The sequence below is a fragment of the Cheilinus undulatus genome, linkage group 5 (assembly GCF_018320785.1).
Source record: "Cheilinus undulatus linkage group 5, ASM1832078v1, whole genome shotgun sequence".
In the NCBI taxonomy this organism is placed as follows: domain Eukaryota; kingdom Metazoa; phylum Chordata; class Actinopteri; order Labriformes; family Labridae; genus Cheilinus; species Cheilinus undulatus.
Window position 1 is genome coordinate 29,348,281 of NC_054869.1, and position 14,364 is coordinate 29,362,644.

The window sequence follows — 14,364 nt, forward strand, 5'->3', positions numbered from 1 at the left end:
CAACATTGTTGCACTTTCATGTGGTTTGGTTGGCATTCACATTGCCCTTGGTCAAACAGACCAAACCACAAGTTTGTGGCACTACCGTTCCAAACAAAGAGCGTCAAAGAAGAAAAGTAGACATAGAAGAAGACAAAACTGAAAATCCATCTCCTTCCAATGGTCTTTTTTTTTTTACACATAGACCAAAAAATGACCAAATTTATGCTCTCTTGGGATTTCTGCTTTTGTTTTGGGGCGTTATGAGCAGGTGGTGCAGCAGCGAGCTGTCCAGCATATCGTTTTTAAAATGAGATGAATGAACTGTACCGAAGCAAAAGGCTAGCCAACATGTTAGTGAGAGACTACGACATGTTGCTATGGCTACACAGACCCCGAGCTAGGTACTGACATGTATTTGAGCGTATTAAATCACATATATAAATCCATAAAATATTACATTTTATGCAGCCGTATGCCTTTGGTTCACAAGTTGGTCCGCTTTACTTTTACACCTCTAACGAACCACACCGGGGTTCGTTTTGAAGCGAACTGCGATCCCCTGTTTTCAAGTGGACCAGAGTTTGCTTGTTTGGTCCGCACCAGAGTTCATATGAGCTTTCACACCACTCCAAATGAATCAGACTATTGGGGGAAATGGACCAGAGTTTGTTTAAAGCGAACCAAAAAGCTCTGGTGTGAATGTGCCCTAAGCAACTGGAAGAGAAAGCCTGAATGACTCACAGAGAGAAAGAGACACAGAGGGCCTGTGATGTGCCCCTCTGTGACTCTGCAGACAGGAACTGCTTTGAATAATGGCTCATAATCAGCCAAAATAAAACATGCTGCCAAGTTCTTTTGTGTTTTTTTTTTTTGTTTGTTTGTTTGTTTGTTTGTTTTTTGTAAATCTGTGCCAAAAAGTCTTAGTCATTATTGTTTACTGTGTGTCACACACACATACCTACACCCCCCTACCCCCCCCCCCCCACACACACACACACACATATATATATATATATATATATATATATATATATATATATATATATATATATATATATATGAAAAAACTTTTAATCAGTTTTAATTTCCATTTAGGTTTTATCATGTTGTAATTGTCTCATAACTTTTTTTAAAGTTCAAGTGACACACATATACTTAAAGCCCAGGTTGTTCTAGAAAAAGGACAATCAATTTATCCAGTTTGAGGTGTAATGGATCACATTCACACATTTTTCACTCATAATGTACACTATGTATAATGTGGCTAGGAATAAGAAGCATCATTACCCTGCACACAGGTTGCCATATTTATGAAGACGGTTTTGAGCTATTAGGTGTGACAGGGATGCAAATATTTATTTTATCTTGAAAAGCTTATCTTGCTGATCTTGTAACTCAGATCACATTATTGGAGTCCGGCCTCACATTAGACTGGTAAAATATCCTCCCTGCTCCTTACTCAGATTTGTAACCAGTTCATCATCTACAGTGGACAGAACTGAGCTCATGAGAGTGCCGCTCCTCTACTGCCCAGCAAATAACATTATATTCAAAATCTGGCTCTTGAGAGCGTGATGGGACATTAATTAGGTTTGTAGGAACTTTATAATTATATGTGGTAAAAAGTAGCCGCTCATACCTACAAATATAATTTATAATGCACTATATTATTCTTTCTATGATGACTACATAGAAGATTCATCCTCCTAGGGATTTGAGAAGCAAGTTTGAGACCATAAAGTTCCTATTTTTCTGAAGATGTAGAAAGCTGACCAGCACTGAGTGAAGGTGAAGAAAAAAACCTTGATGACACAAACAGTTCATGTTTTGACAGCTTTATTCATCATAAACACTCTAATAGCAAGAGTCGGTGATGCGCCTGATGCTCATGAACTTTGAGCCATTGTTGCCCATGTTGTTGAAGTTCCTGTACTCGCCAGGCCTCATGTAGATCATCCTGCCTCTGAAGTGGGGCTGCTCGTACATCAGCCAGTGGCCATCCATCACGTTGCAGGACATGCACTGGGACATGCGATAACGATCCATAACGTTGTCGCAGTCGTCCTGCAGCTCGTGCATCTGACCATTGAAGTTCTCCCTCTCAAAGATCCTCATCCTGAAGGATCCTCTGTTCTGCTTTTCAGAGGGGAAACATGTTTAAATCATTGAATATCAGGTGTTCAGCATGAGATTTTTTTTTTTCTTTTTTAGATTTATTTTTGGCCTTTTTTGCCTTTATTAGATAGGACAGTGGATAGAGTCGGAAACAGGGAGGAGAGCGGGGGAGAGACATGCAGGAAATAGTGCCACGGGCCGGATTCGAACCCGGGTCGCCTGCATATATGGCGTGCGCCTTAACCACTCGACTACCGGCGCGCCCAGCATGAGATTTTAATGGAAAAGAAATGGTATGTTTAGCTGTTGATGTATTTAAAGTAAATCCAGTCAGGAGTGAGATCTTACCATAGGGATCATGCGGCAAGACCTGATGCAGTCGCTCATACCCATCAGGTTCATGCAGTCAGCGTACTCGCCCCTCCTCATGAAGAACTGGTTGCCCATGAAGTTGGTGCGGTCAAACACCACGAAGCAGCCCTTCTCCACCCTGCAGGACTGGCACCTGCTCAGGTAGGAGGACATGTCCAGGCAGTCGCTATTGCACTCATAGGAACGACCCTGGAAGTTCCTGTCCTCGAAGAAAACGATCTGTAGCAATGAGAAGGAGGACAGACTGTGGTAAGCATGTGTAAGGTTTGTTCATGCTTAAAGGTGCATGGGAGTGTGTTTTATTACAAGGGAAAACAGGAAATGATTAACATGAAGAGGTAGGAATATTAAGGATGTTCTGCTAATAAGACTCTGTTGTCATGATGTCTATTAGCTGTGGCTAAATGACTACATGGGAAAGAGAACATTTGTCCTTGGAGAACTGCTGCTTAAGTTTCATAGTGCTGAAAGCAAGCAACCGTGGCACTCTGTGGAAATAGTTAGACCCCATCCTCCTCATTGAAAGTTACAGTACTTTTAGATCAACTTTGAAACTAGTATTTAAATTTAGAAAAGTTACATATTTTAGCTTTAAGTAAAATTTAGTATGTTTTTGAACATCCTTTTTTGAAAATTTTCTGATGCCCATTTTGAACTGCTATGTCAAAATGTTGAAATTGTATCAAGTGTTGGCCGTACAGTCACTACAAGGTTGGCTATGAGGAACAACACAGTCAAAGCATTAGAAGATGACACTGTGTGTATGTGACTGCCTAAGCCCGTATAGCTTCAAATGAATTAATAAATGTAAAGAGCGTTGGCACATACATTAATATAAATTGAGTTTAGGTCTGCTTCAAAGTGCAGCTTTAATCCCAAAAGAAGTTTATTCTTAGAGAGAGAAAAACTTTTGCTAATTTATTTGAGGTAAATAGGAGAAACAGAGATGTCACTTTTAAAAGCTGCAACTTTTTCCAGAAGTAAATGGCGAAGAGCATGTTAGGTGAAATAAAAGGTGGTGCTATCCAGAGTAAAGCCTGGAGTTTACAGCAATATAACTTTTTGTCTAGCAGCATTTTTGTACATAGTAGGTGTCCCATATACAGAGTCCCCAACTGCAGGTTCAACTCCCAATCTCAGTCTTTTGATACAAAATAATATGACACAAAACGGCTTAGAAAATCCTGAAGGAAATTGTGCTGCCAGATTGCTAAAGAGTAACACAATGTTGGTGTGTTGTATGTGAAATATACTAAACAAAAAACAAAAAGTTGACATAAATTAAATAGAACAGGGTATAATTCAAAGAAAATGTGCCTTAAAGGATAAATAGAAATGTGAAAAGAGAATTAAAAGAGAGAGCTGAACACAACAGATGCATATCTGATCAAATCTTTCCTCTCTTCTCTCTTCAGATGTCCTATTGAAGGAAAAAGACCAAATAAACTGAATGTTTACATTCAGTACTATCTTTCTGTGCTGACATTAATATAATGTTTACTATCTTTGTAGGTTGGTCTTCACAAGTTTGAGGATGACTATTTTACTCTAAGCCTGCCTACTCCCACTTTGTCTTAAAGATGACTGTCACAAACTATATATTTTTTTTACTTTTCAGAGTTAAGCATAGTGCACAGATGTTTTAACTTAAATAGCCTAATATTGTAGCAAGGAAAGTACAGAATAAAAACTAGAAGGTTTAGTCAAATCATGAGCTCAAAGACACTCCAGATCTCTGTAAAAAAGAAAAAAGAAAAAAGAGGAACAGCGGTGTTGAGGTTGGCTCATCAGCTTACCCTGCTCATCATGTTCATCCCAGTGGAATCCATCTTGTTGGTCGGTTAGCTGCTGAAGCTGTTCTGTCACCAAACTGTCCTCTTCTGGGTTTAACCCTTTCCTTTTATACCTGTCCCAAAGACTGGCCCTTTTGTCCAAATCCCCCTGAGCCAGCAGTAGAGTCATAGAAATGTCACCAGAATATGGAAGGATTGTCCACTTTTTCAGGGGCCAGAGGGCTCAGGGTTTCTTTCTCTCACAATGTGTGGGGGTCACAGGACGGCTGAAAGGGTTAACATCCGGGGGTCATACCTGGACATTGTTTTTTCAGTGTTACGTAAACTCTATTGTCATCAGCAACTTTTTTCTGCGTTTTGTGTTTCCAACATGGAGTTTGTTATAGTCACTTTAGTATACATCAGCATTTAATTTAAAGACTTAAATGACATGATGATGTTTTCATGCAACTGAGTCTTTGACTTAATTTTTCTGATTTTTAAAGAACATATCCTTTATTATAAGACCTCAAGCATCACAATGTCCTAGTACAAGTATTAGATTGTGTTGAACCAGTTTTGCTCATTTAATGAAAAAAGGATTCATTTTTGTAATGGGAAAAAGGGATCTTTAGCTTTTTTGTGGGCATCTACATCTTAAATTAGAATTAGAATTCAAGCTTTAGCAGACTTCTATTAGATCAGTTTACCTTGTATAGAAGAGTAAATAGCATTTTCTAGTTTTTGCCCAAATATAGGATAATCACCACTCAAGGTTATTCTCTGTTTTTTTCTGAGTTCAATAGATTATATTTACATATCGCTGGTGTCGGGCCAAAACCCTGCATCTCCAAAATCCCCATTTTTCAGGGAATGAAGGCAAAAAAAACACGGTGTTTTCCAATTTATTTAACACAAAATAGACATATCTTTTGATACTTTGTATTGCTTTAAAATGTGTTAAAACCCACAAAGTTTTAAAGGGTGACCATTTGCACTAATTAAAAAATAACAAAGTTGTGGCCCACTGCCTGACCAATATATTTAATACCTTTAGATATATAACTTATAACTTTTTAAACTTCATCTATAACTAAATGCCCGTCTCAAACTATGTCATGTGGGATTAGGTAAATGCTAGAGATATAGTTAGAGACTTTTTGAAGCTTGTGTAGAAGACAGCTTGGTGTGAATGATAATACAGGAGTCCAATGGGGATACACAAATTCATAACAATCAGTTAAGTACATTTTGTTGTTCAAAAAACAAAATAAGTCCATTTCAATCCAGTTGGGTCCACATAAATTTTCAGACACTTACTCAGAATATCACACTACAAGTCAGGATTAACAATGAGTCAAAAATAGTAAAAAAAAAAAAAAAAAAAAAAGATGTCAAGTGGTAAAATAAAATACTAGATGACAAAAAAATATGTCAAAAACTGCACTTCCAAAAAAAACAAAAAAAAAAAACAGATGTGTGTTTGTTTTTTAAACAGGATTTTATCAAAGTCAGGGTCCCGTCCCTTCAGGGGGTGGCCATGAGATGCTAGGGTGATTGGAGAGAGTTGGCGTGTAGAGGGAGAAAATGCAGAAAAAAATACAAATTAACTAATACTAATACAACTTAAATTTTTCTTAACCACTGCATATTGAAACGTTTTATTCTTGGCTTATCATTCATTTTTTCTGTTTAACTTTGGATTTTTGCCATTGTGATATAAAAGGAATTGACCCCCAGCCTTTTATCATTAAAAGGAGGGTCTCCAATAGGCTAAAGTTATTGGGATCATTGTCATTGCAAATTTCGGGATTTCTGCCTTTAAAAAGTTTTATGAAATCAAAATTGATTCTAAGTCACAAAGGAAAAATGACTATTGTATGACTATTGTCCATTGAAATAATTATAATGGTGATATAATGATAATAGACATCATAATAAAAATGTTGTACGCGACAACACAAAAGATTCTAAAAAATATATAAAACTATTCGTCGGATTATTTTGTATTTTCTATATTTGTTCAACACACAGGTAGCTTGCAATGATTTCCGATGCTGTTACAGAGTGTAGTAATTTGACTTGTCAGCACACGGGGGCGCTGTGACGTACGCCCAGCTCTTGTCGTGACTCTCTTGTCTTGGTAACAGAGCGTGTTGTCAAACGTTGCTAAGGAAGTAATCAGGCTAACGGTACTTTTAAATTATCCACTCTGTCGCCTAACAACAATAAACCAGAGGTAATTGTACATCAGTTTGACAACAGTCGCATAACCTCAAAAGTCGGACACTATCAACATCGCCGTTCTATTAAGAACATTTTATAAACCGTTATTCTGGACGTTAGCTCAGCTAGCTTGTGTGTCGCTAACGGTTTATAATGTCTTATCTGCTGTTTATCAGTTATTGTTATTACTGTGTGCAGCAAGTGAGCGGATATTATATGCTATCACAGACTTATCATACATGACTAAATATCGTCGATTAATGTTGTGTTAACAGTGTGTATTACACTGTTGATGTGGAAGGAGGAATGTACGTATGCTACAGGTTAGGGCTGACATGATACCAGTGTTATAAACTTCAGTATGGTAAAGATCGAACGATGTCAGTTCAACACCTAACGTAGTGTTAGACATTCAGTTTGGGATCATTAACAGGCACTGACTCCAACACACTGTCAAAATTGTACAAATCCGATGTCACCATGTCGATTTGCCAGTTCTTTCTTTTAGCATGTCTCTGATGATAGAAGTGTAATTTAGCTTAGATACTCCCAGGGGTGGAAAGTAACTAGTTCCATTTACTCAAATTACTGTAATTGAGTAGCTTTTTGTGTACTTGTACTTTTTTGAGTAGTTTTTAGAATTGCTACTTTCACTTGAGTATATTTTAAGTATTTTACTTAATTACATTTTTAAAAAGCATCAAGTACTGAGTAAAAGATAACACTAAAAGCCACAACAAGGAGGTCCAGGCTTCCTGCCAGCAGCCTGAAAACAACCAGTTGTCTGGCTTTCACAACACATGACAGTCAGTGGAGAATGATTCCATATTTCTTCCCAAAACAGCTGTTGCATTGTACTTTAGGTTAGGCCAAACCTTCTAATAAATAACCTGGATAAAGGTCCATATTGTCTTGTTGTTATTGCACATTAAGGACTGGCCATATTTCACCGTGAAAGCCCCTTGGGTATCAAAAGTAGCTTCTCAGTACAGAGTACTTTGAGTAAATTTTAAATTACTTACTTTTTACTTTTACTTGAGTAGATTTTTAGACCAGTACTTTTACTTTTACTTTAGTACATTTTAACAAGAGTAACTGTACTTTTACCTGAGTACAATAGTTTGGTACTTTTTCCACTTCTGGATACTCCTTGATACTGTGGTACATTTAAACAAAGAAGACTACGTGGTTTAGAAAGTTTCAGAGTGCTGGAAAAATACCCCACCTTACAACAGACAACAACTCTATATAAGCCTAATCAAACTCATTTAAATTGACAATATTTTACTGAATCATTTTCTGTCTTTTTTTTATTAAGGGATATGTCAGACAATTATGAGAAAGCGTCATCCACCTGACCCCAGCTGGTCGCATGGCTGGATGTAAGAGGATGGATGAGAATGGAGAGGACAACACCCTCCGTCAGTACTCTGACACTCCAGGTAAAGGAGACTCAAGTGTCAATGACAGGAGGACACTCAAGACCCCCTTAGTAGCTGCCAAATCCTGCAGTGAACACAAAGATACCCTTAAGCTCAGTGCCACAAATGTTGAGGAAGAGATCAGTCCATACCAGCCACGGCCACCCTCACGACCCAGGCTTTCCAGCAAAAGTGGCTCTGTGGAGGAGAATGTCAGAACCAGACGGCTGAAAAACAGCCAGGAAAGCCTGAGTGACCCTGCTGAGACTGGCTCATCTACAGACTCACTCAAAGAGGACCAAACAGCTCTTGTTCCAGGTACGCTAGCTCTCAGAGGTCCTGCCACCATCAGGAATAACCAGGACTCCACTGTTAGACCGGTCTCTGCCTTAACGAGAGGATCCCCAGTCTTTCGGGACAGAGGAAGGAGTCTCTCTGAGTATGAAAGGACACCCACCAGCCAGCAGAGCAACCTAACAGACCTCCGAGTAAGGGCCGCCAAGCTGCGTCTGTCTCCAGTGCAATCCACAGGACCTCTGCCTGCTCTGGACCAGAACTTTGCTTCGGCCACTTTAAGGGCAGCTAATAGGATTGACAGGGATTGCTTGGATTATGCCGTACTGGCCAGAGAGAAGCACGGGGAGAGACTCCACAGGAACCTGAGTGACAGCCGGCTTCTGGAGAACATGGGGTCGGATAGTGCCTCTGTCAACTCCATGAGGTCCACATACAGCGTGCTCAGCCCCATAAGACCTCAGGATGTCAGGAACAGGTAGAGTAATAATCAAGGACAACAAAGATTAATGTGTGTGGACTGTAGTTATCAGGAGGCTCTTGTGTGAGGTACTGATTGGGCTCTCTGCTTGTTGTTTGTTATCAAAGGGCATCTTGAGTAAATGTTTTAGAAGCACCAACAGATTGTAAATTTATCCTGACACGTGGACAGAGGAGATGTTTGTTCAAAGCAGCTTTTTACTGGAGGAAAGGCAAAAATATGTCTAAGTGCTAAGAAAAAGCCCCATTATATCCATTATTTTGTGGATTGGTATTTACAGTATATGTCAACCAATGACAAGAGAACACTTTTCATGAAGAGCAACAAGGCCTCTTTCATGCTGCAGGTTACACATCAGAGAGCGATATAAGTGTAGAAAGCCTGCTTTGGTAAGATGTGGTTAGACACTTTTGTTTTGAAGTGCATGTTGAGCAGTAGAGAGTTTCCATACTGCAAAGAACCTCGTTTTGTGAGTCTTAAGGTGGAATGAATGATTTAACATTAAAGATAATGACAATTCCTGAGACAACAGCTTTGCTTTTTTCTACTGATCTCATTCTCCATTTGTGCATTTTTTCAGGAGCTTCCTGGAGGGCAGTGTGCTAGGAAGTGGAGCTCTACTAGGGGCGGAGGAGTTGGACCGCTACTTCCCAGACAGGAGACTGGGCATCTACATAGCCACGTGGAACATGCAAGGGGAGAAGGTAGAAGGAAAGCAGGACCATGGAGTGGCTCATATGCCAAGAGGCATTTTAAAGTCTGCACAAGTTAGGCCTTACTGAGTTGTAACCAAGTCTGTGTTTTTCCAGGGGCTTCCGTCCAACTTAGATGACCTCCTCCTTCCAACAGACTCTGAATTTGCACAAGATTTTTATATTATTGGGGTCCAGGAGGGATGTCCTGACAGGTATAAATGATTCTACTATGGATATAAAAGCTAAAAAGGATCTCTGCCTTACACTACCTTATACGTGGCTATGCATGTTCAGGAGGGAGTGGGAGACCCGTCTTCAGGAGACTCTGGGACCTTACTATGTCATGCTGTATGCAGCGTCTCATGGTGTTTTGTATCTCAGCGTGTTTGTCAGAAGAGACCTCATCTGGTTCTGCTCAGGTCAGTCCTGTTCAAATCATACAGGGAAATAGATGTCATAGTGGAAAGGGATCAACTTAATTTATCTACTACTGAATCTAATGTGTTAGGTACATTAATGGCTTTAACAGTTACCTAAACATCTGCTCTGTTTGCCTACACAGAGGTGGAACATGCCACAGTCACAACCAGGATCATCTCCCAGATCAAAACCAAAGGAGCTGTGGGACTTGCTTTTACATTTTTTGGAACTTCCTTCCTTTTCATCACATCCCATTTTACTTGTAAGTTGAAGGTTTCCCCAAATCTGGGACTAAAGCAGCTTGTTATGAAGCTCTTACCAGGAAGGTTATAGATTGGTCTGGCTGGTTATTTTTGCTACAGCTAAGGAGGGAAATTTGCCTCTCTATTGAAAAGAAAAATGTGTTGTTTGTTCTATTAATGTTTGAGACATACAGCTGTTAAATTTACTCCTGCTATTGAATATTTGCATTCAAAAGTGTTGTGTAAGAGCTAGACAATATGTGTTTCTTAAGCCCTACTCAAACATCAAAACCCCAGAAAATGTCCCAGCTTCATGTATAAACCTGAATTTTCCTCCCCAAAATTAACCTTCCCCACCTTTCCATTTTCCAAAGAAAACATATAGAAAATGTCTTGCTGTTGGGAACATTCAATTCTGGAAATGTTCAGGGGAACATGTGTTAACACACTGTTGCATGTTATTCTGTTCTCCTGTCAGCTGGAGATGCCAAAATTTACGAGAGAATACTGGACTACAACAAGATCGTCGAGGCTCTTGCTCTTCCAAAAGGCCTTCCAGACACCAACCCATACCGCTCCACCCCATGTGAGATTTTGAAGTTACTTGGTCCTAAACAAAAATTCTGTCAGTGGGATAAATAATATTCATGAACTTAGATGAACAGTCATGTAGATAATTCCAATGTTAAAAAATGGAAATAGTGCACATTCACATACTATATCGAAACTCAAACCTGTAAATAAAAGAAACCCCTTTTAAATAAAAAAGCATTGATAGCAGCTGTTAAAACCAGATTAAATGTGTTCAGGTGGAGGAATTTTACTCAGTTGAGTGTTAAATACGCTGCTACATACTTTTCTGAAATAGATTTTAAGAAGCACTCTTTAGATCGATATTTGGTTTCTTTGTCCCATTATATGATCTGCTAAATGAAATGTACTATAATTAGCAGCATAATTACTTTCAATCTAAGCCTTGGAATGATAAAATAATGGCGTTAATAATCAAAGCAGTAATTTTTTATTGTAGCTGATGTCACCACAAGATTTGACCAGGTCTTCTGGTTTGGAGATTTCAACTTTCGAATAAATAAGGCCCGGCTTGATGTGGAGACCATCATAAACCGCACAGTAGGGGACAATATGGACCTTCTCCTAGAGCACGACCAGCTCTCCAAGGAAATTAAAGAGGGTATGCTTTGCTTGTTAAGAGGACACATCGCAATGAAAAGTTATATGCAGTTGTTGATAAAGTATGTCACTTTGTTCAATTGATTTTTACCTTGAAAATTTTTTTCCCCTCAAGGTTCAATTTTTAAAGGCTTCCAAGAGGCACCGATACACTTCCGCCCTACGTACAAGTTTGACATCGGCTGTGATATCTATGACACTACTTCTAAACAGAGAACGCCTTCATATACAGTAAGGATAAGGAAGAAAGGCCTTACAGGTTAAAGATAAGTAGTAATTTATATTAAGTTAAGTGGATAATATAGCAACTGACATAAGCTACGTAATCAACCAGGCCAGATCAAGTCAGAATCTTGTCTCTGTCCTGTAAGATAAAACATTTGTTTGTGTTCACAGGACAGGATCTTGTTCAGGAGCAGGCAGGCAGATGACATAAAAGTAGCCAAATACACCAGCTGCTCCAGCATCAAGACCTCAGACCATCGGCCAGTCATCGGTGTCTTCCAGGTCAAACTACGGCCAGGCAGGGACAAGTGAGTCCACCTTTAAAAATCCTTTTCCTTAAAGGGTCAGCATGTAAGATTTAGAGGGATGTGCAGAAACAGAATTACCTAATTTAAGAATCCTTTTTTTGTTGTGTTGTACCTGAAAAGAGAAAAGCATTTTGTGACCTTCATTAGGCAGGAAGAAGGGACAAATATAAGACTGGGTCTTAAAAAATATCCTCATTTATTTTCTTGTGTACCACAACTTTTTGGAATAGGATACTAAGAACCATGGTTAAAAGTTTGTGGCATTTCACAACCTCACCCCTAGATGCCGCCCAATCTCACTCATTGGCTCTTTTGAAACAGTGTCATTTTGGCTATTGTGCTCTTGAAAATGTAGAGAATGTCAGCAAACAACAGGGTTAAGCCAATGTGCTAAAGTTCAAAGCAAAGATCAGAAAGAGTAAAAAGAGGGATTTAAGTAACTTTGACTGCATCATTGGTTATTGTTGGTGTGTCAGACTGTTGTTTACACCAAATCCTGACCCTACCATTCAGTTTTGTCATAGCAAAAATCAAGACTCATCAGACTGGGCAATGTTTTTCCAATCTTCTATTGTCAAATGTCGTTGAGCCCATGTGAAATGACGCCTCAGTTTCCTTCTTAGCTGACAGGAGTGGCACCTGGTGTGTTTTTCTGCTGCTGTAGCCCATCTGCTTCAAGGTTCAGAGTGTTCAGAGATGCTCTTCTGCATGCCAAGGCTAAAGAATGATGTGCATTAAAATCCCAGTAGATCACTACTTTGTGAAATACTCAGACCAGCTAGTCAACCATGGCCCGTTCAAATGAACTTAAACCACCTCTCTCTTCCATTCTGATGTTCAGTTTGTTCTTCAGCAGATTGTTTGACCATGCTTATATGCCTAAAGGCATTAGGGGATGTCATGTGTGACTGATTAGATCGTGGGGTGGGCAAATTTTTGGTTTCCAAGAGGGTGGCAAAAACTGTTGTTACAGAGGGCCACATTGTTCTAAAATGTAGAATACTCTCAGTGGGCCAAATATTATAACTCAATGAAAAGAGAAAATGCATAGCTTTCATTTAAATGTATCAGAATTTATAGGCTCAAATGAAAATAGAAAAGCTTAATTTAATGAGCTCAACGTAGAATTAAAGCATATTTGAGCTTCTTGTTGAATGAACTGAATAGAGGATTTACCAGTTACTAAAGTATATTTTACTTACATGTCTTTTTCTTCCAAATTCATTTTATAACGCTTCATTAAAGAGTTTTACAGAAACAATTACAGCAAATACAGTTCATTAATTACATTTCAATTTCCAGCACAGGGAAAAACTCATACCTTGTATGCCTCTGCCCCTGAGTCTTAGTGCCTTTTATTAAAACCTTGAATACAACACTTGTCTTTTGTTTTTTCTAGGCCTATTTTAAGTATGGTGGGTTACATTTCTGTGTTTTCAGTATTCCTCTGGGTGCGGGCCAGTTTGACCGAGGCTTATATTTGGAGGGCATCAGGAGGAGGATCACCAGAGAACTAAAGAGGAGGGAGGCCATGAAGAACCAAAGTAGCAGCACCATCTGCACCATCTCCTGAAATGAACTGAGCAGTCCAAACTGAACTAGGTCCAAACAGTGCCAGTAACTGGAATTCAAAACCGGACAGGAAGATGAAGGGCACAAAGATACCAGAGCTGTCTTGACATGACCTGGTAGTGTATGGCAGTAGCTGAGCAGAGGTCGCCCTCTGTTGGGCATCAATGGGAACATTGTATGTGTGTGAATGTTCTGGTGGAAGTGGCTGGCTGTACTTGAGGGCAGGGACCTTGAGGTCAGACAGACTAAAGGTTTGCAGACACAGCAGTCTTGTCTTTATTTATTCTGCCCCCTCTACTCAAACAGGAGAGGGAGGGGGCTGCCGCTGTGGCTTACTCTTCAGTTACATGCTCCAGTGTGAACTGATCTAACCTTAATGGCCTCTGTGTAACTGCATTGGCTTTCTATTTTTTGTAAGTGTTTTAAAGCATCATAAACTACATTGTTAATTTTTTAAAGCTACATCAGTGTTCAAATGCCTTGTTAATTTGTCATCAAGCAGCTTACAAATATTATATTAAGTTGCACTTTTAAATGTTATACGGGTGTCTACTTTTGATTGATTTTAACTTGAATTTTAGTCTGAATGTTTTTAAGGGAGATATGTTATGACTGAAGAGGAGAGCTTTAGATCAAACATAAGTTCAAGGCCACATGGTTCAGGAGATTGTTACTATTTATTTTTAACTACTGTTAAGGAAATCATGTATTTTTGAAAGCACTAACTTTGAAATTAAAAACACGTTTTACTGTTCACTTTTATTACTACTTTTCTCATAGGCCAAGAAATTCTTCACAACTGTAATGCAATGCCTTACCTCTCTCAGTTCATTGCTATGTAACTTTATTCCCTGTACACCATGTACTGTATGTATCACATTTATAGAACATGTATTCTCATCATGAAGCATAGTCTGTTCCAGAAAAAAAGTGCCTGTAGGTCTTTTTTGTTTCTTCAGGGCCTCTAATCTTTATCAGTCTTTTTATATGTTCGATAACATCCTGTAATAAAAGTTTTTAAAAACATCTTTCACACAATTTTTGTTCA

General features: G+C 39.0%; 2 protein-coding genes across 2 annotated transcripts; one reads left to right on the forward strand and one right to left on the reverse strand.

Annotated features, from left to right (window-relative positions):
* Positions 1-1,836: 1,836 nt before the first annotated feature.
* On the reverse strand, positions 1,837-4,298 carry LOC121509491 (gamma-crystallin M3-like). The gene is made up of 3 exons (XM_041786915.1): positions 4,266-4,298; positions 2,446-2,688; positions 1,837-2,115 (listed from the first exon to the last, which is right to left on the reverse strand). Exons 1-3 carry the CDS (start codon positions 4,296-4,298, stop codon positions 1,837-1,839), a joined length of 555 nt encoding a protein of 184 aa, XP_041642849.1.
* A 2,096-nt stretch (positions 4,299-6,394) lies between these two features.
* inpp5e (inositol polyphosphate-5-phosphatase E) lies at positions 6,395-14,321 on the forward strand. The gene is made up of 11 exons (XM_041786913.1): positions 6,395-6,480; positions 7,786-8,660; positions 9,244-9,367; positions 9,473-9,570; positions 9,653-9,777; positions 9,921-10,040; positions 10,499-10,606; positions 11,051-11,212; positions 11,327-11,442; positions 11,608-11,744; positions 13,185-14,321. The coding sequence occupies exons 2-11, from the start codon at positions 7,840-7,842 to the stop codon at positions 13,315-13,317; spliced, it is 1,944 nt and encodes a 647-aa protein (XP_041642847.1). The 5' UTR covers positions 6,395-6,480; positions 7,786-7,839; the 3' UTR covers positions 13,318-14,321.
* Positions 14,322-14,364: the final 43 nt, after the last annotated feature.

Coding starts and splice junctions, on each gene's coding strand:
- LOC121509491 (XM_041786915.1), bottom strand. CDS start 4,298: ATGGATTCCACTGGGATGAACATGATGAGCAGG. Junction 2,689..4,265: donor GGATGAACATGATGAGCAGG/GTAAGCTGATGA, acceptor TCATTGCTACAG/ATCGTTTTCTTCGAGGACAG. Junction 2,116..2,445: donor CTTGCCGCATGATCCCTATG/GTAAGATCTCAC, acceptor TCTGAAAAGCAG/AACAGAGGATCCTTCAGGAT.
- inpp5e (XM_041786913.1), top strand. CDS start 7,840: ATGGCTGGATGTAAGAGGATGGATGAGAATGGAGAGGACAACACCCTC. Junction 9,368..9,472: donor GGAACATGCAAGGGGAGAAG/GTAGAAGGAAAG, acceptor GTGTTTTTCCAG/GGGCTTCCGTCCAACTTAGA. Junction 10,041..10,498: donor CATCACATCCCATTTTACTT/GTAAGTTGAAGG, acceptor TTCTCCTGTCAG/CTGGAGATGCCAAAATTTAC.